This window comes from Macaca nemestrina, chromosome 10 (genome assembly GCF_043159975.1).
Source record: "Macaca nemestrina isolate mMacNem1 chromosome 10, mMacNem.hap1, whole genome shotgun sequence".
Taxonomy (NCBI): Eukaryota; Metazoa; Chordata; class Mammalia; order Primates; family Cercopithecidae; genus Macaca; species Macaca nemestrina.
Genome location: NC_092134.1, coordinates 56,352,552 through 56,372,356, shown reverse-complemented (window position 1 = coordinate 56,372,356; position 19,805 = coordinate 56,352,552). Strand labels below are relative to the sequence as shown.

At 40.2% G+C, this 19,805-nt stretch overlaps 1 protein-coding gene and 1 long non-coding RNA gene across 6 annotated transcripts in view; one reads left to right on the top strand and one right to left on the bottom strand.

The window, feature by feature from the left end:
* Nucleotides 1-4,031: 4,031 nt before the first annotated feature.
* LOC105473321 (uncharacterized) overlaps nucleotides 4,032-19,805 on the top strand; it is a 154,147-nt gene continuing 138,373 nt past the window's right edge. Inside the window, exons 1-2 of the long non-coding RNA XR_982180.2 lie at nucleotides 4,032-4,149; nucleotides 11,320-11,429. This is a non-coding gene — a long non-coding RNA (uncharacterized lncRNA). The remainder of the gene's footprint in view (nucleotides 4,150-11,319; nucleotides 11,430-19,805) is intronic.
* LOC105473320 (E2F transcription factor 7) overlaps nucleotides 18,298-19,805 on the bottom strand; it is a 42,748-nt gene continuing 41,240 nt past the window's right edge. For all 5 annotated transcript variants that reach the window (XM_011727076.3, XM_071071396.1, XM_071071395.1 and 2 more), the window contains one exon: nucleotides 18,298-19,673. In XM_011727076.3, coding sequence (XP_011725378.2) covers nucleotides 19,503-19,673 — 171 coding nt within the window. In that variant the 3' untranslated portion in view covers nucleotides 18,298-19,502. The remainder of the gene's footprint in view (nucleotides 19,674-19,805) is intronic.

The window sequence follows — 19,805 nt, the reverse complement described above, 5'->3', positions numbered from 1 at the left end:
TGTAGACTGCTATACAACTGTGGTTCCCCAAGAGTCTAGCAAAAAGTGGAATTTAGGAGAAACGAAGTCTTCAAGATCCAGGGACATTCTCCTCATGGCAGCGGCAGCCTCGGTGAGGGAACACGTGCCCCTTTGAGGTTGTCTCTTTGTCTGGCTGATCCTGAGACTCTCATCAGTACAAACGAAGACAGATGGCAGCTTGATATACTTCCTCATTTCAAAGTGATGCAGAGTATATAGATGATATCATTGCCAGGTCTGATTTAGAAAATTCAAATGGGGCTATTTTCTCTCTCTCTCTCTCTCTTTTTTTTTTTTTTTTGAGTCAAGGTTTTACTCATTCGCCCAGGCTGGAAGGCAGTGGTGTGATCATGGCTCACTGCAGCCTCAACCTCCTGAGCTCAAGTGATCCTCCCACTGCAGCCTCCCCAGTAGCTGGAACTACAGATGCACACCACCACGCCTGGCTAATTTTTGTATTTTTGGTAGAGATGGGGTTTCGCCATGTTGTCCAGACCAGTCTCGAGCCCCTGGGCTCAAGCAATCTTCCCACCTCAGCCTCCCAACGTGCTGGGATTACAGGCGTGAACCACTGTGCCAGATGAGGCTATTCTCCAGTGGTAGACATTACTTGTTGTCAGTGGAGCTGAGAGTTCTCACTCCATGGAATATGCTAGCTGGTTTGTGAAAATATTTTCCATCTGGGCTTCCTCCCACTGATAAGTGGGCAATGTGAGCCTTGAACTAAATATATGTGATTAGTGCTTGGGGCCGAGAATAAAGTAATTACTTGTATATTAGAACTGGAAGTATGCATCAGAACATGGACAAAGGCAAATAATCTTGCTCTTACTGTTTGATTAGTAAAATGACACAGATAACCCATGGTGAATGAATATGTTAAAGAGAAGTGCAAAAGTATCATAGAAAGAATGGCAAGGACTGGAAGTCTAATCAAATCCAGATGGAATGTGATAAAAAGTGGTTCCCTAATGATTATTACTGTTACATCTGGAGGACTACTCTTGGAACATGAAGGATGGGAGAAGTAAGCCAGAGACAAGAAGGGAGTCTGAAGGATAAGGAATTGAGTGGGTGTCACCAGCTCAGCCCATTAGCAGGGGTGCTCTGAGCAGCTGGTAGGAGCATTCCCACCCATAGGCTGGCATACTGACATAGCATTACTGTTATGAAATCTATTAATTGTGCTAAGTACTTTATGTCATAACATCATTCAATCCTGGCAAAACCTCAGGTGATTATGATCATCCCCACATTACGCTTGGGTTGGCCATGCCTCAGCAAGGTTAAATGATTTAACTGCTACCTTACAGCTAGTTAGTGGCAGAGCCGGGGCTTCAGCCAAGTTGTCTGAAATGAAAGAGCGTGCCCTTGGCTCCTTGTTCTATTGCCTCTTCCATACGTTTCCCTCCTGCAGGTGGGATATTGGGCCATCACTGATCCATCCCACTAGCCTTTCACACCATTCAACTCACATCTTTGGCTTTTTACTCCATACCTGTCAGCCGTATTGGTTGGAGCAGATCAAACTGCTGTACCAAATAGACCCGAAAGCATAATGCCTCGAACACAACAGAAGATTGTGTTCACGTTTAGTACAGTCCCCACCCCAATAAATATTAGCTATTTATTATTACATACCTGACACACTTTCCTAAAGATACCTCTGTGACATAAACATTATCCTCATTGTACAGATGAGAAAACTGAGGTCCCACAGCAAGTAAATGGCAGAGCAGGGACTGGAATCCCAAGCCCATGCTCCTAACCACTGAACAATCCCTTCTCATAAATTAAGTGGGGGAAATAATTGGCCTCTGGCATGAGAGAACTGAGCTCTTTACACTCTATTTAAATGTTTTCCATGTTAATTAGATCTAAAATGGAACTGTCAGAATTATTCTCCGTTTTCCATCCAACCTGGGTCTGAAGAAAGGCTGTCTGCCTTCAGTTAATTGTATGGCACCAACAGCCTGCTGGCAAACGGTATGTGCAAATACTTGCTGACACAGACCAAAAGTTTGAACTTGAATACGTTTATTTCCAGAGAAGACTTTTAAAAATACTTCCCTTTAGGGAGTAACCACAAGACAAGGTTATACTTTAAGAAAACAAGTTGAAGTAGAGAAGATAGTTTTTAAAAAATATTATTTTACTTATTATAAGTCAGAAACCATATGGAATTTTCACTCTTGCATAGCTAGTAAATGACTTCGCCTGGTGTTCTTGAAACTTGACCCTCCAAACTCCAAACTCAGCAAAGTCTAAAGATGAGTTGGTATCTGGAATTGATATTCTACAGGTCAGCCTCTTACACAAGGCAAGTTGTTCAGGAAGGAAGGGAGACTTAAAGATTGGGAGGAATGAGACATCCTTTTCAGCCATCACATTTTGACCTGATCTTATCTCTCTCAAAGCCCTAACGTTTGTTTCTGGAATAGAGAAGCACTCCTCTTGTCATTTACTTTTGATATTTTTCGAGGAAGTGAGGACAATTAGTGTATTCTTCTAGGAGCATTTTTATGCCACGATATATGTACAAAGCAGGCAATTGAACAGAAACGTAGGGGCACCTTGGCCGTCTGATTACTTGGTACCGTTCAGTTTAATATTTTTAGATATTTGGCAGGGTGCGGTGGCTCACACCTATAATCCCAGCATTTTGGGATGCCAAGGCAGGTGGGTCACTTGAGCTTAGGAGTTCGAGACCAGCCTGGGCAACATGGCGAAATCCTGTCTCTACAAAAAAATACAAAAAATTAACCGGGTGTGGTGGCAGCGCCTGTGGTCCCAGCTACTTGAGAGGCTGAGACAGGAGGATCGCTTGAGCTGGAAGGGGGCAGGGGATAGAGTTGCAGTGAGCCAAGATTGCACCACTGTACTCTAGCCTGGGCAACAGAGCGAGACTCTGTCTCCAACAACAATAACAACAATGTTTTTAGGTGTTTATTAAATGTTTATTTAACAGTGGTGTGGTTGTGACTAAAAGGAGTAATTTTTGTTTTTCATGTAGTAATAATTTCTACTTTCCCAGAAGCAGGAGCAATATCCATTTTGCCAGTTACAAAAGAAAGCTGTGGAAAGTAGAGGTAGTTGGCATATATTTCATCTCTCTCTCTCTCTCTCTCACACACACACACACGTATGTTTCTGTGATACTTGAGTGAATCTTTGTGGATTTGTTGGGCTAGCCTGCTCCTCAATCTGGCTCTGAACACCAGGTTTCCCTTGTATCAGTTAGCAATTGCTGAATAACAAACTACTCCAAAATGTAATGGCTTAAAACAACAACTCTTTATTGTTATTCCCTAGTCTATTGGGAATAGACAGTTGTTAGAACTCTAAGATAAACAGACCTGCCCAGTAGACTAGGGAATAATAATAAAGAGTTTTGTTTGTTTGTTTGTTTTTGAGACAGATTTTCACTCTTGTCTCCCAGGCTGGAGTGCAATGGCGCAATCTCAGCTCACTGCAACCTCTGCCTCCCAGGTTCAAGCGATTCTCCTGCCTCAGCCTCCGAGTAGCTGGGATTACAGGTGGCTGCCACCATGCCAGGCTAATTTTTGTATTTTTAGTAGAGATGGGGTTTCGCCTTGTTGGCCAGGCTGGTCTGGAACTCCTGACCTCAGGTGATTCACCTGCTTCGGCCTCCCAAAATGCTAGGATTACAGGCGTGAGCCACCATGCCTGGCCAAGAGTTGTTGTTTTAAGGGCTGTGCTTTACTAATTTAGCTGGGTTTGTTCATGTGTTTTCTGTTATCTGGTTGAGGAGGGTTTCTCCTGGCATGAATTTATTCTACTCTAAGTAGTCTCTCTCATCTTCCAGTTGGCTAACCCAGATAGTTTCTCAGGGTTGAGGCAGGAATCCAAAGATGAGAAAACTGAAGCACATGAGTTCTCTTGTGGTCTGGCTTCAAACTGATGTCATCATTTCTGCTGTATTCTATTAGCCAGAGCAAGTCACAAAGCCAGCCGGGTTTAAGAGGTGAGGAAATAGACTCTACCAGCTGATAGGAAGAGCTGCAATGAGAATGGATAAATGGGATGAGTAGAGAATAGGAGCCATGTTTATGATCAATCTACCATAGTCTGTAACTGAAATCATGACGTGAATAGAGTTTGTCTTTGGTAAGTCACTTTTTCCTTTTTTATAGTATATGTTAGTGGAAAGATGGGTAGATTTGGGGTCAAGGACCCAGGGTTAAGTCTAAGCTCTGCTTTTGTCTTTGGCAAATCATTTTGCTCTCTAAGTGTGAATTTGTTTGTCTTTAAAATGGCATGATGACATTTGTCTACCTGTCTTCTAAATTTTTTTGCTGTATAAACTCTTGTGTTTAATAAGTAACATGAAAAAGACTCTCCTTCTTAGCTATTCAGAGCCTTTATGGTGGTTCTTGGCTGCTGAAGCCCCATCCACTACCACCACCACCATCTTGTCTCAACTCATGCAAATATCTTCTGTTCACCTTAGGTTTGCTTCTCCAGTCTCTTCTCCCACCCTGATCTGGACCTTCTTCAATTCTCACTTTATTTCCCTGTCAAATGTGAACTCTCTTATTGTTTTTCTTGCTTTAAAATTGTATAGCTAATTTGATAAATGACTTCAACCAAAAATGATATTGTTTCTAGATGAAACTGGTATTTTTGCATCAGCCTACTGAAAAAATCAGCTATGTCCATGCTTCGGTTAAGCTGCCCTAGATTTGCAAAGCACTTTCCGTGTGCCTCTTCAATAGTTATCACCATTTCTGGAGCCCTGATAAGGGCTTCAGATACATTTTCCTCATAATCTTGACCAAAAGTCAAGAGCCTCAGCCCTGCCACTGACGAGCATTGTGATTTTAGGCGTGTCACCTCCCTTTATACTTATTTTTTTCTTACCTCTAAACAGGGAAAATTTGATAAACTGATCTTGAGAGGCCTCTCAAACACTTGAACTTATGACATTCTAGAATATTTACAAAATAAAACATGGAGAATCCAGTATTGTTTTGAATATTTCGTTATTTTGTAGTTTAGCAAGTCAAGTATTCTGTAGCCAATGATGTCTTAGAAAAGAGGTAATTATAATCATAATTAAAATAACAAATATAAGTAAGCCTAAATCCCTTCTTGGCAAGAGGTTGTTTTTTATAAAAGTCATCTCATCTCTATTTTGCTGTTCTGATATCATTTGAAGAGTTTTTATTCTGTAATCAATGGTAATATCTTAGATGAGAAATATGATTTATATAATAGAATGGATGATAGAAAGAGAAAGGTGAGAAAGGAACGAGAGAAGGCAAGAAACGAACACTAACTGAACTCTTATTGTGTGCATAGTAAAAAATGATTACAGAAACATGATCCTTGGCAGAGATCGCTAGGTATTCTCCAAATTCTAGGTTCCTTTCTTCCTGGGCACCCAGGCAGGTTATATCTCTCAGGTTCCTGTAGATGGCTGTGTCTCTGTGCCTGAGTACCAGCTGATGGGATGTGAGTGGAAGTGGTGTCCCATCTACTGTTCTGACTTCCAGAAGCCTCTCAAATATGCTCCTTCCCCTTTTGCCTGCTTCCAGCTTCCCTGGGTGAAAATGGTGCCTAGGCGACCTTAAAAGTCCTGTGTTGATGACCGCAGAACCGCCATCAACCTGTTCCCCTGAAGCAGAGGCGTGCTGCTGATGAGGCATGCCTGCCTTGCCCTGCAAGGTGAGCGAGAAGAAAACCTGCATAGTGTTTGAACCATTCCGCACTTTGCAGTCCATTTGTTACAGGAGTTTAACATCCTCCAATTAATACACAACATTAATCTTCAAATCATTCCTATGAGGTAGATACTCTTTATTTTTACAGAGGAAAACCTGAGGCCCCAAATGAGATGGGGACTTTCTCAGGTTATATAAGTGGCAAAACAAGAGTCAAACCGGGGTCACTTCAACTCCCCGCATACCACAAACATTTCTTTCATGCATCAAGAGACTACCAGAATTTTAATGTAGAAATTTTCATCACACTTCTACATGTTGGGCAAAGATGTTGAAAGATAGTAATTCCCACATCATTCTGTGTCCATTATGAGCAAGAGGCAATGTGCCACAATGGGGTTAGGTTCTGACAGAATCTAGGCAAGTCATTTAACTTCTAAGGGCCTGAGCTTTCCAATCCAGATAATTAAAGTAAAAATTAAAATAGAAAACTGGCCAGGCACGGTGGCTCACGCCTGTAATCCCAGCACTTTGGGAGGTTGACGCAGGCGTATTACGAGGTCAGGAGATCGAGACCATCCTGGCTAACACAGTGAAACCCTGTCTCTACTAAAAATACAAAAAATTAGCCGGGCGAGGTGGCCCGCGCCTATAGTCCCAGCTATTCGGGAGACGGAGGCGGGAGAATGGCGTGAACCCGGTGGGGCGGAGCTTGCAGTGAGCTGAGATCGCACCACTGCACTCCAGCCTGGGCGATAGAGGGCGACTCCGTCTCAAAAAAAAAAAAAAAAAAAAAAAAAAGATAGAAAACCAGAGTTTCCTAAGACTGACTGGTAAGCCAGTTTCCATTCCCATTTCCCTTTCCTTAAAACAATTTACCTTTTGTCCAACTCAGTCTTAAAAAGTTGTCCCATTCTGAGGCATAAAAACCTTCAAAAAGTGGGATTGAGTATTAAAATAAAGCATGTTAAGCACTCACATAGTGCCTAGGATATAATAGGTGCTCAATAAAATCATAATCTTTTAAATAAGGCAAAATTGGCCCTTATGAATACAGTGTTTGTGTACTATGTTCAGAGTTGCTCAAGCATTCTGGATTTCCTTTTCTTGCATTTATCTACTGGGATGGGATTTGCCTTATGATTAGCATATGTTATAAGCATCTTGGTCTGTTTTTCAGGAAAAGAAGGTAATTTGGGCTGCAGGCATGTTCTCATTAGAGAAAATGAGGGCAGTTAATGGTTAGTGTTCAAGAACAGCAAAGCTCTTTCAGTTGCTTAGCAACTGAAGCTAAGGGGTGGGCAGACACTGTGTGAACAGTGGGGAAGAGAGAAGCAGGGAGGAGTGTAAAAATGAATTTAATGTCCGGCTCATTCCCAGGTGGGTGAAAAGTGATTTATATAGCTCTGGTATTTATAGCTATTTATTTGTTACATGACTGGAAATTTTAATGAAATATTTTGAAATTCAGCAGTGGTAAGTCACAGTGGACATTTATTGCTCTAATGCAGGGGAAATGTAAACTGTTTGTTTAACACGTTGATTGCAAATGAAATACGGAAATGGTTTAGAAGTCATCTAGCTTTGGAAATCCGTCAGGCTGCACAGACACTACTGCCACCGTGTGGACAATGCGGGGAGCCTAGCGGGAGCTGAGGGATGGGTATGAGAAGCTCCATCTCTGAGGCCTTCCGATGGTTTCGCTCATGTGCCCCTGAAAATAATTTTGAAAACTTATAAGTTGATATGTAAACATTTTAATTATAAGTTTAAATGGTTGTAAAGAATATAATCTCCTATGGTTTATGAATATTGACATTTCAAAATAAAATTGCTCTATTTCTCCTTTAAATGTATAGAAGGGAATTTAAATACCAGAGGGATTTGATATTCACCAGCAGCTATTTTTAAATTACACAAAAAAGCTTTTTTAAATGGGTAACTTTCACATAATTCCTTTTCCTCCTTGGACTTATATTTGAATTCCATTTCCCCAACAGACTTAAATTCTGTTTTACACACGTTTATGTTTTAATATATAATGCTATATTTAATATTATATATATAAAACACTATATATGTTTCTCTGTAACAAATAAATATATGTTAAAATTTAAAGTATGATTTTTTCTGTTGACCACAAGGCTTTAGTTATCTACATTTTTAAGTATATAATTGATTGAAACACAAATATGTTAAAATACTTATCAATAATTATTAAATATTAAGAAGTAATACTTTAGATATATGAGGCTTTAAAAAATTAGTTTATATATCCATGATGAATATTCATTATTGCTAGAATGAGACAAGGGTTAGCATTGATACTGTTCATATTTATCATTTTTCTCTAGTTGTAAGCCTCAAGAAACCACTCACAGAATTAAGAATGGAAGAAATTTTATTAGGTAGCATTACCTGAATTTTTAGAACAATTTCCAAGTTATTTGCCCCAAATGATGTATACTTTTTAAAAAATTTTATTTTATTTTTGAGACAGAGTCTCGCTCCATCGCCCAGGCTGGAGTGCAGTGGTGTGATCCTGGCTCACTGCAACCTCCACCTCCTGGGTTCAAGAGATTCTCCTGCCTCAGCCTCCTGAATATCTGGGATCACAGGCGCCCACCACTAAGCCCGACTAATTTTTTTATTTTTAGTAGAGACGAGATTTTGCCATTTTGGCCAGGCTGGTCTCGAACTCCTGACCTCAGGTGATCCGCCCGACTCGGCCTCCCAAAGTGCTGGGATTGTAAGAATGAACCACTGTGCCCAGCCGACTTACACTTTAAACAATTTTCTTTTTTTAATGACCAGTGGACAACCCGATTAGGTTTTGCTTCAAGGTTGTTGACAGCCAAAGAATCAGAAACCACAGGACCTGCAGCAGGATTTGGTGCCCAGTCATCAGAATCATTTACTCCTTCAGCACAGACACTAATATTTCAAATCATCCCTGTGATGGATGTTCTAGAGGTTTCTATACCCCAGACAGGGAACCTTTGTAACCTTCAGTTGCATGGGAGGGGTAAGCTCTTCTTTTGCAATGAGAGGGAATATTTAGAGAAAGGGGCGATGGGAACAGAGAACTAGCTTAACAGTTGACCAGAGATTACCTAGGCAAATACATTTTAGAGATGCATACAGATGGAATTTGAACATATAAATAAATTAATCCCGCTAAAATTATCTGTATAGATCTATCCTTTGAAACGTCTTTCCACACCAATGCTGAAATCACTGGTTTATCCTAAAAGCTTGTCTATAAGGAAGCTTTTCATAAGGCTGATGCCAAATGAGCTGCCATGGTAGGGGTCGAGGGGGCATAGTTAAGGTTTCAGTGTTGGATTCACTGAGTTTAAGTAACTATTATTTTGCTATAATAACTTCTGCCTAAGAAAACCCCAAAAAACCAAACCAACAACAAAAGATGGTATTAGAAAATGTTAGCAATGATTTTGAAAGCTCTGATTTTCTAAAATCCCATGTTGGCCATGCTGTGTTGGTCCCCTCACTTATTATTATTAAATTGTGCCAGTCAGGATAGCCTAAATTAGGTCGAGAGAGCAAACAACCCCAAAATTCAACAACTTGAAGATAAGTCCTTGTTCATTACAATTTGGCTACAGCTCTGCTTCTTGCCCAAGACAGTAACAGAGCAGTAGCCCATTTAGAGCATCTTGTTTCTTGGCAGAGAAACAAGATCTTGTAAACCATGAGCAGTCTTTCAAAACTTCTGTTCCAAGGGAAGACACATCATTTCCGTCTAGTTTCTTTAGAAAAAGTAAGTTCATGGCCTCTCTTGAGTTCAACATGGTAAGGATGTACAAGCTTCCTCCGGGAAGGGATCACAGGTCTTCAAGCCAATGTAATAACTTACCACAAAAATCCAAAATCTAGGAACTGTTGGTAACCACAGTAAACAGATGGTTATCATTTTCTAAAATGGTTAAAAATACAGTTGACCCTAGAACAACATGGGTTTGAACTGTGTGGGTCCACTCATACGGGAATGTTTTTCAACAACAGTTACACCCAGCAAGCCTGCTTCTCCTGCCTCTGCTTCCACCTTCTCCACTTCTGCCTTTGCCACCCCTGAGACAGCAAGACCAACCCCTCTCCTTCCTCTTCTTCAGCCTACTCAATGTGAAGATGATGAGGATGAAGATCTTTATGATGATCCACTTTCATTTAATGAATAGTAAATACATTTTTTCTTCCTTATAGTTTTCTTAATGACATTTTCTTTTCTCTAGCCTACTTTATTATAGGAATACAGTATGTAATGCGTACAACATGCAGAATATGTGCTAATCAACTGTTTATGTTATTGGTGAGGCCTCTGGTCAACAGTAGACTATTAGTAGTTAAGTTTTGGGGAAGTCAAAAGTTACATTTAGATTTTCAACTCCATGCAGGTCACAGCCCCAACCCCTTCATTGTTTAAGGGTCCACTGTATTCATTTATTCCATCGTACAGAAAAGTACAGAGATCAATACAAAAAAGACATGAGAATTTATATCCCCAAATTGCCACCTGTTAACATTTGCTATATGTATAGCTTTTTCCAGTCAGCAGTATATATTTTAGACATATCCATGTTGTTACATATAGATCTAGTTATTTCAGTTAAACGATTTAGTAGTAGTACATTATGGAAATAGATCTCAATTTATTTATCCATGTTGTTGGAACTTCAATTTGTTTATATCTTTTGATTGCTGCGGACAATGGCACAGTGAACACCGTTATACCTGTCTCTCTGTGTATGAGAGTTTCTCTCAGATTTATGCCCACGACATAATTGAAAGGCTTCAGAGAGTGGCCTTGTAGGGTTTAAAAAGCGAATTGCTTTTCAAGTTGCAGCTTTAGAAATGGTGGCTCCAAGGGGCCAGACTTCACAGGAAATAAAACTGTGGCTTTTCTTGGCAGAAGGAAGCCAAGACAGCCTCATTAGCCTCTCCTGGGCCCCTGGGTGGTGAGTAAGGCAGTAGAAAGCTTTCGTAGAGGCTGTGAGTGCCGTGGTGACATTGAACTGAGAACCAGCCGACCTAGAGTGGCCTTGCCTTCCAATGAGGAGGGCTGGGCAAGGCCCAGCCGGGTATTCCAGGGAGTGAATTGGCGCCCAAGGAAGTTGCCGTGACATCAAAAGGGATAACTGGGGCCAAAGAGCAAAAGGGATAACTGGGGCCAAAGAGCAGAAGGGAAAATGTACATCTCAGCTGATGACAATTTGAAGAGGTAAGGACCGAGAACTAGTCTGCCCTTGCTCATGGCTTGATGTGTGACTGTAGGAAGCGGGTTCAGGGCTGTAGTGAAATTGCTGTTGCATCTGTTTTATGCCTTTTCCATTCTAACAGAACCTGAGTTTTGGTCAGGTGTTAACCCTCCTCCCCAGGTCCCAGGAGCGCATGTGCTTCAGTTCCAGGGTAGGTCTAAATGGAATAAAGATAATCCCATCTGGACCTAACTGATGTAGACAACGGGTATGGAACCCAGTTTGGACCATTAAGAATTGAGGAGAGACTTACTGGGGAACTCTGAAAAAGTTCTTATCCCTCTGGAAGAACTTTCATAAGTTGTTTTCTTCTCTTCCTTTGAACTTGGCTTGTGTAGAACCATCCTGGCTGCAGCCTGCGGATTAAACTGACATATGGAGCAAAGCAGAACCAAATGAATTGGAGCTGAAATGAGCTGGAGTCCTTGCCCTCTGTGCTTTTAGTGAGGTAAGCCAACAGTGCCCCTTATTGTTTAAGCCTGTTTGAATTATGTTTTCAAATACTTGCCACTGAAAGTACTTCTAGAGTGCCTCTAGAGAGTTTCAGGGAGTTGTGTGTAGAGTGGGGGCTGAATTGACTGAGAATAATTTCTGCCAGAAGATAGAATGAGGGCTTAAAATAGAAATTAATTTCAATGCCAGAAATATACACACACACACACACACATATATGTATACATACACACATATACATATATGTATATACACATATATATGTGTGTGTGTGTGTGTGTGTATATATATATATATGCGGCCCTTTCTTTGCCTGGTTCTAATATGCATGTATGTCAGTTGTCATGGGTTAAATAATATCAGTCTTCTAACAACATGGTTCAGATTTTAGTTACTATGATACCCTCTCTACATAAATGACAGATGCCCATCATGACCAACAAGCAATCATGTCATTTATTTCAAAGACTGTTGTTGATGCACAAAGTCTCTCTTCATGTAGACAGCAAAGCTGGAGTAATGTTGCCTGTTTGTTTCCTGGTGATAGACACATGACATTTAATAAAATGAATAATCAGAAGACAGAGTTGGCCAGTAAAGATGAAAGTGAAGCACTATATGGGAAACTGTAGATATGCAGTTACGGAAACTTAATGAGGGTGAATGTATCAACCTGTGAGGCAAATGGCTGTGATGAAAACAATGAAGGTGTCCCAGAGAAAGAGATATCTGCAAAAACTATCCATTAAATGAACTCTTGGAGATATTTCTGCAATCAAAAGTGCAAAAGATAAAACGTTGGAAGCTGATCCAAACTTAGAAAGGAACATGACAATTCCCCAAGGCATAGAAAAGATGTTCAGTACTTATCATAAGTTATATGCTGATGAGAAGGTAAGTGCTCTTCAAGCTGCTCTTGATAAGTTTTTACAAAGAAATAAAACACTTTAATTTTCAATCTCTCTAATATTAAAAATTATATGCTAAATAAATATTAGTTTTAGTATCTTTTCATTTCTCTATAGCCAACAGTAAGAGAATTTTTAATATCTTGATAAAAATTTAAGAGGTCACAGAACACTTGCAATTATGCATGCATGCTTTTGCAGCAGTCACTTGGCTTAAAATGCCTCCCACCTAGCAATCTAATAAGCATCTTTCAAGACCAGTTCATATGTGAAGATTGCTTTGCACACTTTCAGTTTGCATGATTGTTTTTATGGTCTTGCAGTATTGTGTAAAGAGACAGCTGTCTGCATAATAAAATTACAACTTCCTGCACATACAAATGTGTCGTCTATAAAGTTCATACAATCTGAGAATTGTATGGATGGGTTTGTATGGACTACACCTATCACATTTTGTTAAAACAATTTGTCTTAGTTTGGTAAGTGGCATAGCATGGGGGTGAGTGTGCAGGACTCCGATATTTGGAGTTTTGTGCTCTGGTCTCAGCTTTGTGGTTAAATTACTGTATAATGCAGGACAAGTTACTTAATTTCCTTGTTTCTATTTCCTCCCTGTAAAATAGGTGCACAAATAAGACAATTTTTAAAGTTCCATTGGGCATTAAGTTTGTAGAATTCTCTACCGTTATTAAAGAGAAAAAAAGAGGGTAGAATGCCCTCCCACCAAGGCTTCTTCTGTTTGCATAGGAACCATGAATGTTTATTGAGTAAATAAATAATTAGCATGACTATGGTGCAGTAGGGCTATGCATAAAATGTTTGATTTTGGTGAGAAGCTTCTGTTTATTGTACTCACTATTTTCACATTGCCATTGCATATTAAACCACAGCTACTCTAATAAGTCAGGGTGCACTATTATGTATCCTTTTCAGCATGGTTGACTATTCGTTCATATACTAAGCCCAATGCGGGCCCTACATGAGAAAAAGTGAATTCCTGCCTTGAAGGATCTCACAATGCGGTGAGGAAAACAACTTCTTTCTGAAGGATGGGCATTTGAAATGGGTTTGGGAAGATGCATATGAGGTAGCCTGACAGAAGAAGAGAAATGGGGGTGGCAGGGCATGTTAGAAAAAGGGAATGGCGGCACTAAGGCATGGATGAATAAAATAAGATGAAGAATGTGATCACCAAGAGTAGAGTGACAGGATGGGCAGAGGAGTGGGGAGAAGAAGGGGGTAGAGGTGGGAGATAGCACTGCAGGGTTCTGTGTAGAAATTAGAAAACACTCTAGGTATTTCTAACAGGAAGGTTCTAATACAGGGAATTAGGTGCTTACACAATTGTAGGAGGGAAGGGAAAGTGGAAATTAAGGGGCTGTTGTGAAGTGTTTTTGGATTGTGCCGCCATGGCTGCTGCTCAGAGGATGGGGCGAATGCTGCTGCTGCACGATGGCTGGGAACAGTGTAAAACCACTGCCAGTGTCACAACTGATACACAGTCCTGGACTAGACAGTAGAATAAAGCATGGCTGCTGCAAAAACTGAGCCTGCTACAATTTGTGCATGAATTGCTTCTACTGTAAGAGGGAGAACAGCCTCAGCTTCCTTTCTATCTACCAAATCTTGCATGAGTCTATTTTACTAACAAAATCATCTGTAGCAAGGGAATGTGGGAAATGTAGTTGCCTGCCTTGTTGCCCCTGTGATTAAAAAAACTTAGAAAAGGAGTGAAAATCAATGCTGAGGGTCAATAGGCAATATCTTGCATAGCTGGCAGGCAAGTTGAGAGCCAGGGTAGACTCTGTAGGAACTGGAAAGGCGTGCCTAAGAGGAAAACGCTGCATGTCATACCGCTAAAGTTTAAATGCAGAGGCCAGGCGCGGTGGCTCATGCCTGTAATCCTAGCACTTTGGGAGCCCGAGGTAGTCAAAAATTAGCCGGACGTGGTGGTGCGCGCCTGTAGTCCCAACTACTCGGGAGGCTGAGGCAGGAGAATTGCTGGAACCCGGGAGGTGGAGGCTGCAGTGAGCCGAGATCATGCCATTGCGCTCCTGCCTGGGCAATAAAGTGACACTCCATCTCAAAAAAAAAAAAAAGTTTAAATGCACAATTATCATGATTAATTTTGTTTTATGAACATTGGTGATGCTGTGGAGGCCATTCTAAACTAAAACAAACCAACAAAAACAAACAAAACAAACAAGCTATGTACGCGGAACCGTGCAATGAAAGAGCCCTCTAAGGTTTTTAAAAAACAATGCTTGTGCTAACTCATCCATCCCATATTCTTCCCCCCAACTTTGTATTGGGTACACATTTTGTGGTGGGTATGGCGAATATAGATAGAAGTCACCTAGGGGCTCTGCCCTTACGAAGCTAATATTGTTTTTCTTTTCAGTGAAGAGTAAGTAAATTTTAGGGGTTGCTTAGGGGATTCTTTGCTTCTTGGAGTATCTTCTGCTGCTTGTAAGATAGTCTAAGAAAAAAATGGTCTCATAATCAAACCAGTTGAATGCATATTTCCTCTTATAAGTTTATGTCTCTAATCGTACAGTAAAAAAATAACTGTTTTACCAGTATTATCCACTTTTATTTGATTCTTACTATGAAGAATATTGAGTTAATATCTTAATATTAAGAATATTGAGTTCTTCAGAGCACAGTGGGGGCGAGACTGGATGTTTCTACATTAATAGAAGAGACAGTCAAATTGAAGACTACCAGTGGGTTAGTTACAAAAAGAGGATTTTGATGTAAGAGAATGAAAATCAGAAAATAATTTTAGCTTTGGGTATGATTTATTAATTTCAGAAGCATTTTCGGGTAGAAAAGGACATAGAATTAATCAAACTGATTTTCACACTAAAAACAAATCGATAGCTGTCAAAAGTTACTCTGATAAGTGTGAAATATGGAGTGCCTGCAAATCCTGGACGATGGCAGCTGGTAACTATTGTAACAGGAGATTGAATGGGAAGCTTGGCTACAGCACCTAGTCACAGGAAATACTGCATTCCAAAGGTGTTGGACTCTGCAGGATTGATGGAGGAAGTTTTACAAAACTAGTGAACCAAGTATTGAATGCGTTCACCTACAAGTCTGTGAAAGGGTTGAAGGGATGGAAAAAGAAATGGATATAGTGAGGATCTCTTTGAAGTTATGCTGTAATTCTTCGTTTCTGCCACTTACGAGCCAATAAGGGGAGGTGTTCAGGGTGATGCTTCTCTCTCAGCTCTTTCCTGCAGTGAGAGGTATGCTCTGGTGTCTGACTCACCTAGGGGACCTAAGGGAGTGGGCCAGCAGCTTTGGCAGTGGAGGGAGGGAGAAGCCTGTGTGTTTGGCTGGGTTTTCTCTCCTAGAATCAAGGTAAAGATCACTGGATGTGGCTGATAAGAGATAGGGCCTGTATTAGTCCATTCTCATGCTGCTGATAAAGATGAACCTGAGACTGGATAATTTACAAAGGAAAAAGAGGTTGAATGGACTCACAGGTCCATGTGTCTGGGGAGGCCTCACAATCATGGCAGAAGGTGAAAGGCACGCCTTACACGGCAGCAGCCAAAGGGGATGAGAGCCAAGTGAAAGGGGTTTCCTCTTAAAAGACCATCAGATTTCATGAAACTTATTCTCTACCATGAGTACAGTATGGGGGAAACCACTGCCATGATTCACTTAACCACATCGGGGCCAGACTAGGACCATTCAAAATCCTGCCCAAGGGTCTGTGTGGAATGGACGGCAGGAGAACCAGCAGCAGAGGCAGAGCTGCAGCTGGAAGAATATGTATTGCTTGCATCACAGTTCAGGCAAATGCTCCCAAGATGAGGCCTTTGAAGAATTCTCCATGTGAATCAGCTCAAACATCTCCAAGTGTCACCTCAGAATTTAGCAGGGGAGTCCGACAACAGTGCAACATAGATCACTCCGGGGACATAAAGAGCTAGGGGACATCAGATTAAGTCTGCTTGCAGGTCAATTTAAAAGTGAGGGCTAACAATAGAAATTGGCTTTCAGTGAAAGGTGGGCATTAGCTACACTGAGAAGCATTTGACTTAATGGATGCCATAAGAAGTTGAGGGGTGGTCTGCATTTACCTGTGATTCCTAGATTGGATAAACATCAGAATCATCTGGAAGCTCCAAACCTACAGAGATTGGGACTTAGTAGAAATCAGAAGCTCAATTACACAGTACCTCAACCCCTGCAAGTTCCCATGAAATTCTGATGCAGTAAGTTTCAGCATTTAGTAACCACGGGGTGGTGTCAGCAAAAAGATCTGACTTACATTTATGAGGGCCTGGTTGGCTATGTTGTAGCTGTTAATGGTTTTACTCAAAACAGTATGCAAAAAAAGCCTATCAAAAATACAACCACCATCTCTTCTTAAATGAATTATTTTTTATTGCTATTTTATAAAGCTTAATATTTTCCTAAAAATATTAGAAAAGAATCAGAACAAAAAAATCAGTTTACATGTAGTACAGTTACAAGTAAATAGCTATACATAATATAGCCATTAGGAAAAAGAGCAGAGCTAAATAATAAGAAAACAAAAGCAGTAAGCAGCAATAAAATTAATACCTACATACAACTAGCAGTGCAATAAGATAAGCAGAAAGCAGCTTTACGTTAAAAGAAAGTTTTTTAAATACAGAAATAGCACCTTACAAAAAGGAATTGAGAAATGTAAACTTGGTAGGTAGATTCAAGTATAAAAGTTATACCCCCGACTCTTGTACCAGAATGAAAGGGTTTTACAAACCCTGGTCAGTGTAGGGCACACACAGCCTCTGTGACAACTCAAAAAAGCTGCATTCTCTTAGTAGGACCACCACCAATTATTTTTTTCTTTTACTAAGTTATACAATAATAGACTCAAGATTGCCATTGCTTCTTCACTACCCAAAAGATCCAACTCTAGCACAGCAGCTTCAATTCCACCAGTTGTTCTGTAAGATTCATTTTCCTGACAACCACTGCATTATTATTTTTACATATAAAGCCACATTAAGTGGATACTGAATACAGAAGCAATTGTGCTTGGTTTTCTATTCCTAAGTATGGTCACCAAGTCATAATATCCTCACCAATGGGACTGCTTCTTAACACCCCTCAAGAAATATGAATTCTGAGGTTAAGATGGTTATATCATGATCAGAATTAAAAAAAATAGCAAAAATGTTAAAACAAGTATACAGCATTCAGGAACAGTGAGGGGAAAAGTAATTTGTGTTTCCATCTAAATGCAGACCTCTCCATGAAATATTTTGTGGAAGTTCTTAAGCATGGGAGAGTTAAAATGCATACACCCTGCACAGATTGAAACCTGAAAAAGGTATATTTTTATTTGTTTTGATTGATAGAGAACCCATCAGTTTTAGTTCAGGATCATCAGTACCATGCAATTGTTGATGTGGTTAAAAACCACATTTTTAACCTAACTCTATAGAAGACTGTAAAAAAGGAAAAAAGAAATCTTGTAAACTTTAAAAGTTTAGTGTTGATAAAAATTTTTATATAAGTAGCAAATTTATTTAATGTAGCTACCTACCTCAAGTTTAAAAAAATCTTGTGGGGGTAATAAGGCTAATATTATCCTGTAGTTAATATAAAGCTACTTTATTCAGACTCCCAGAGTCTCTTAAATTAATATTTTTATTCTTTCATATAACATTTTATTGGGTCAAAAAATAAAAATAAAATAAAACCCTACACCAGGATTCTACATCTAAGATAGAAGTTTTAAGAGAGGAAGAAGGAAGGAAGAAAAGAAGTAGGAAGGAGGGAAGGAAGAGGGAATGAAGGAAAGTAGGAGGGAAAGAATGGCTCCCTTGTTCTCTGAAGAGACAAGAGAGAGGTAAATATCAGCAAGTCTAGGAATACAAAGAACTAGTATAGTTTGGCTACTTAATGCACCCCTAAAGTAATGTGGGTTAAAAAAGGGCAATTGCATAACAGTTTCCAAAATTGTATTCATGCTAGAACAACCAGCCCCTGTGCTCACCATACTTATTTTTCAGAGTTACCATCTAACTACGGTTTGAATACCCTTGGTTATGAAACATATGTCCATTTTCCCTCTTACTCTTCCGCACATGAAGTAGAAGAAAAACGAAAGAATCATCTCTTGCCCTATATCAATTTTCACATAATTACTCTTCAGAATTCAACGAAAAGGTCTCATCCAGGTTCCAATTTCCCATGTAATCACTTTCTACCATCCTGATTTTTACAAACAGCAATTGTTAGAAGACATCCATATCTGATAGCTCTACAGCTAAACATTTAAATAAAAAACGCAGGGCATGTAGTGAAGGAAACTGGGCACAGTAGGATTTTTAGAAACAAACAGTAATATCTCACTGTTCACACAGTTATTTGAGAAGCAGCAGTTAGGCTGCTAGAGTTCTAGAGTTCATCTTTGTTCTCATGCCCACAGTCAGGGTTAGCACAGTTCATTTACAGCAAGGTGTGTCATTCACAGTTATTTTGGTCTTGACATGTGTCATGTAGATACATTTATCCACATTATTACTAAGTTGTAGAATAAGTGCAGGGCAAATTATAGAATAAAAGTACAAACATTCAAGTCGTCATACCCTGAAAAAAAATGTGTTAAAGACTGTAGTTGTAAACTTTTTGCACTAAATCCCATTTCAGGAACAAAATAAATAATACCATAGGATTCACAACTGAAGGTGGCTTCCTGATAAAGCCTAAGGAAGCAGTAGCTTTTTTAAACTGCAGAAAGGAAGCTTCTCTCACCACAGATTTACTCAGGGTAAGTGGAAATACATGTTAAGAATGCTTACCCTAGTTAAGTGCTAGACAGCGCCCCTCTTTAGAAAAACCACAAGGCTCCGGTAGCCTATTCAGATCTACTTCCAGCAATAAGACGATTCTTGAATCAAAACCATTCAAGTCAGTCGGCGCTTTCACTGTGACACCATGCAGAGAGTCGGAACTCTAACTGGTATTAAATGCACAATTAATTACTTTCAGGAAATCAGATGATTGATGATGGTGGGAAGTTAACAGAAGTGTGGATGCAAGAGAGAGGAGGGACCCGTGCTCAGGACGGGACGGTTTGCGTTCCGTCTCGGACATCCGGGACTCTCAGGGCGTTTGATCCCTCCCCGACCTGGCAAAGCAGCAGGTCAGTCAGCCCCGCCGCTGGGGATTTCCAGTCTCCTCTGGGCCGAGCTGGTGTTTCGTGACTGGTTCCTTTCTCTTCTCTTCAGGACAGGGTCTCCAAGGCTGCCGGGTGTCTTGAAAAATGTCTCACGATGTGTGCGTTCGATGCTCTTGGGGGTCACTGGAACTGGTGACTGAAAAAAGAAAAAAGTAAAAGCAGAAGTGAAGTCACATTGTTTCTGATCCCTGAGTAGAAAGGCAGCCCTTTCTTGACCCGTGTGTTAGGATCCCAAGGCGGGTGTTCCTCCTTCTTTGCTTTCCTATCA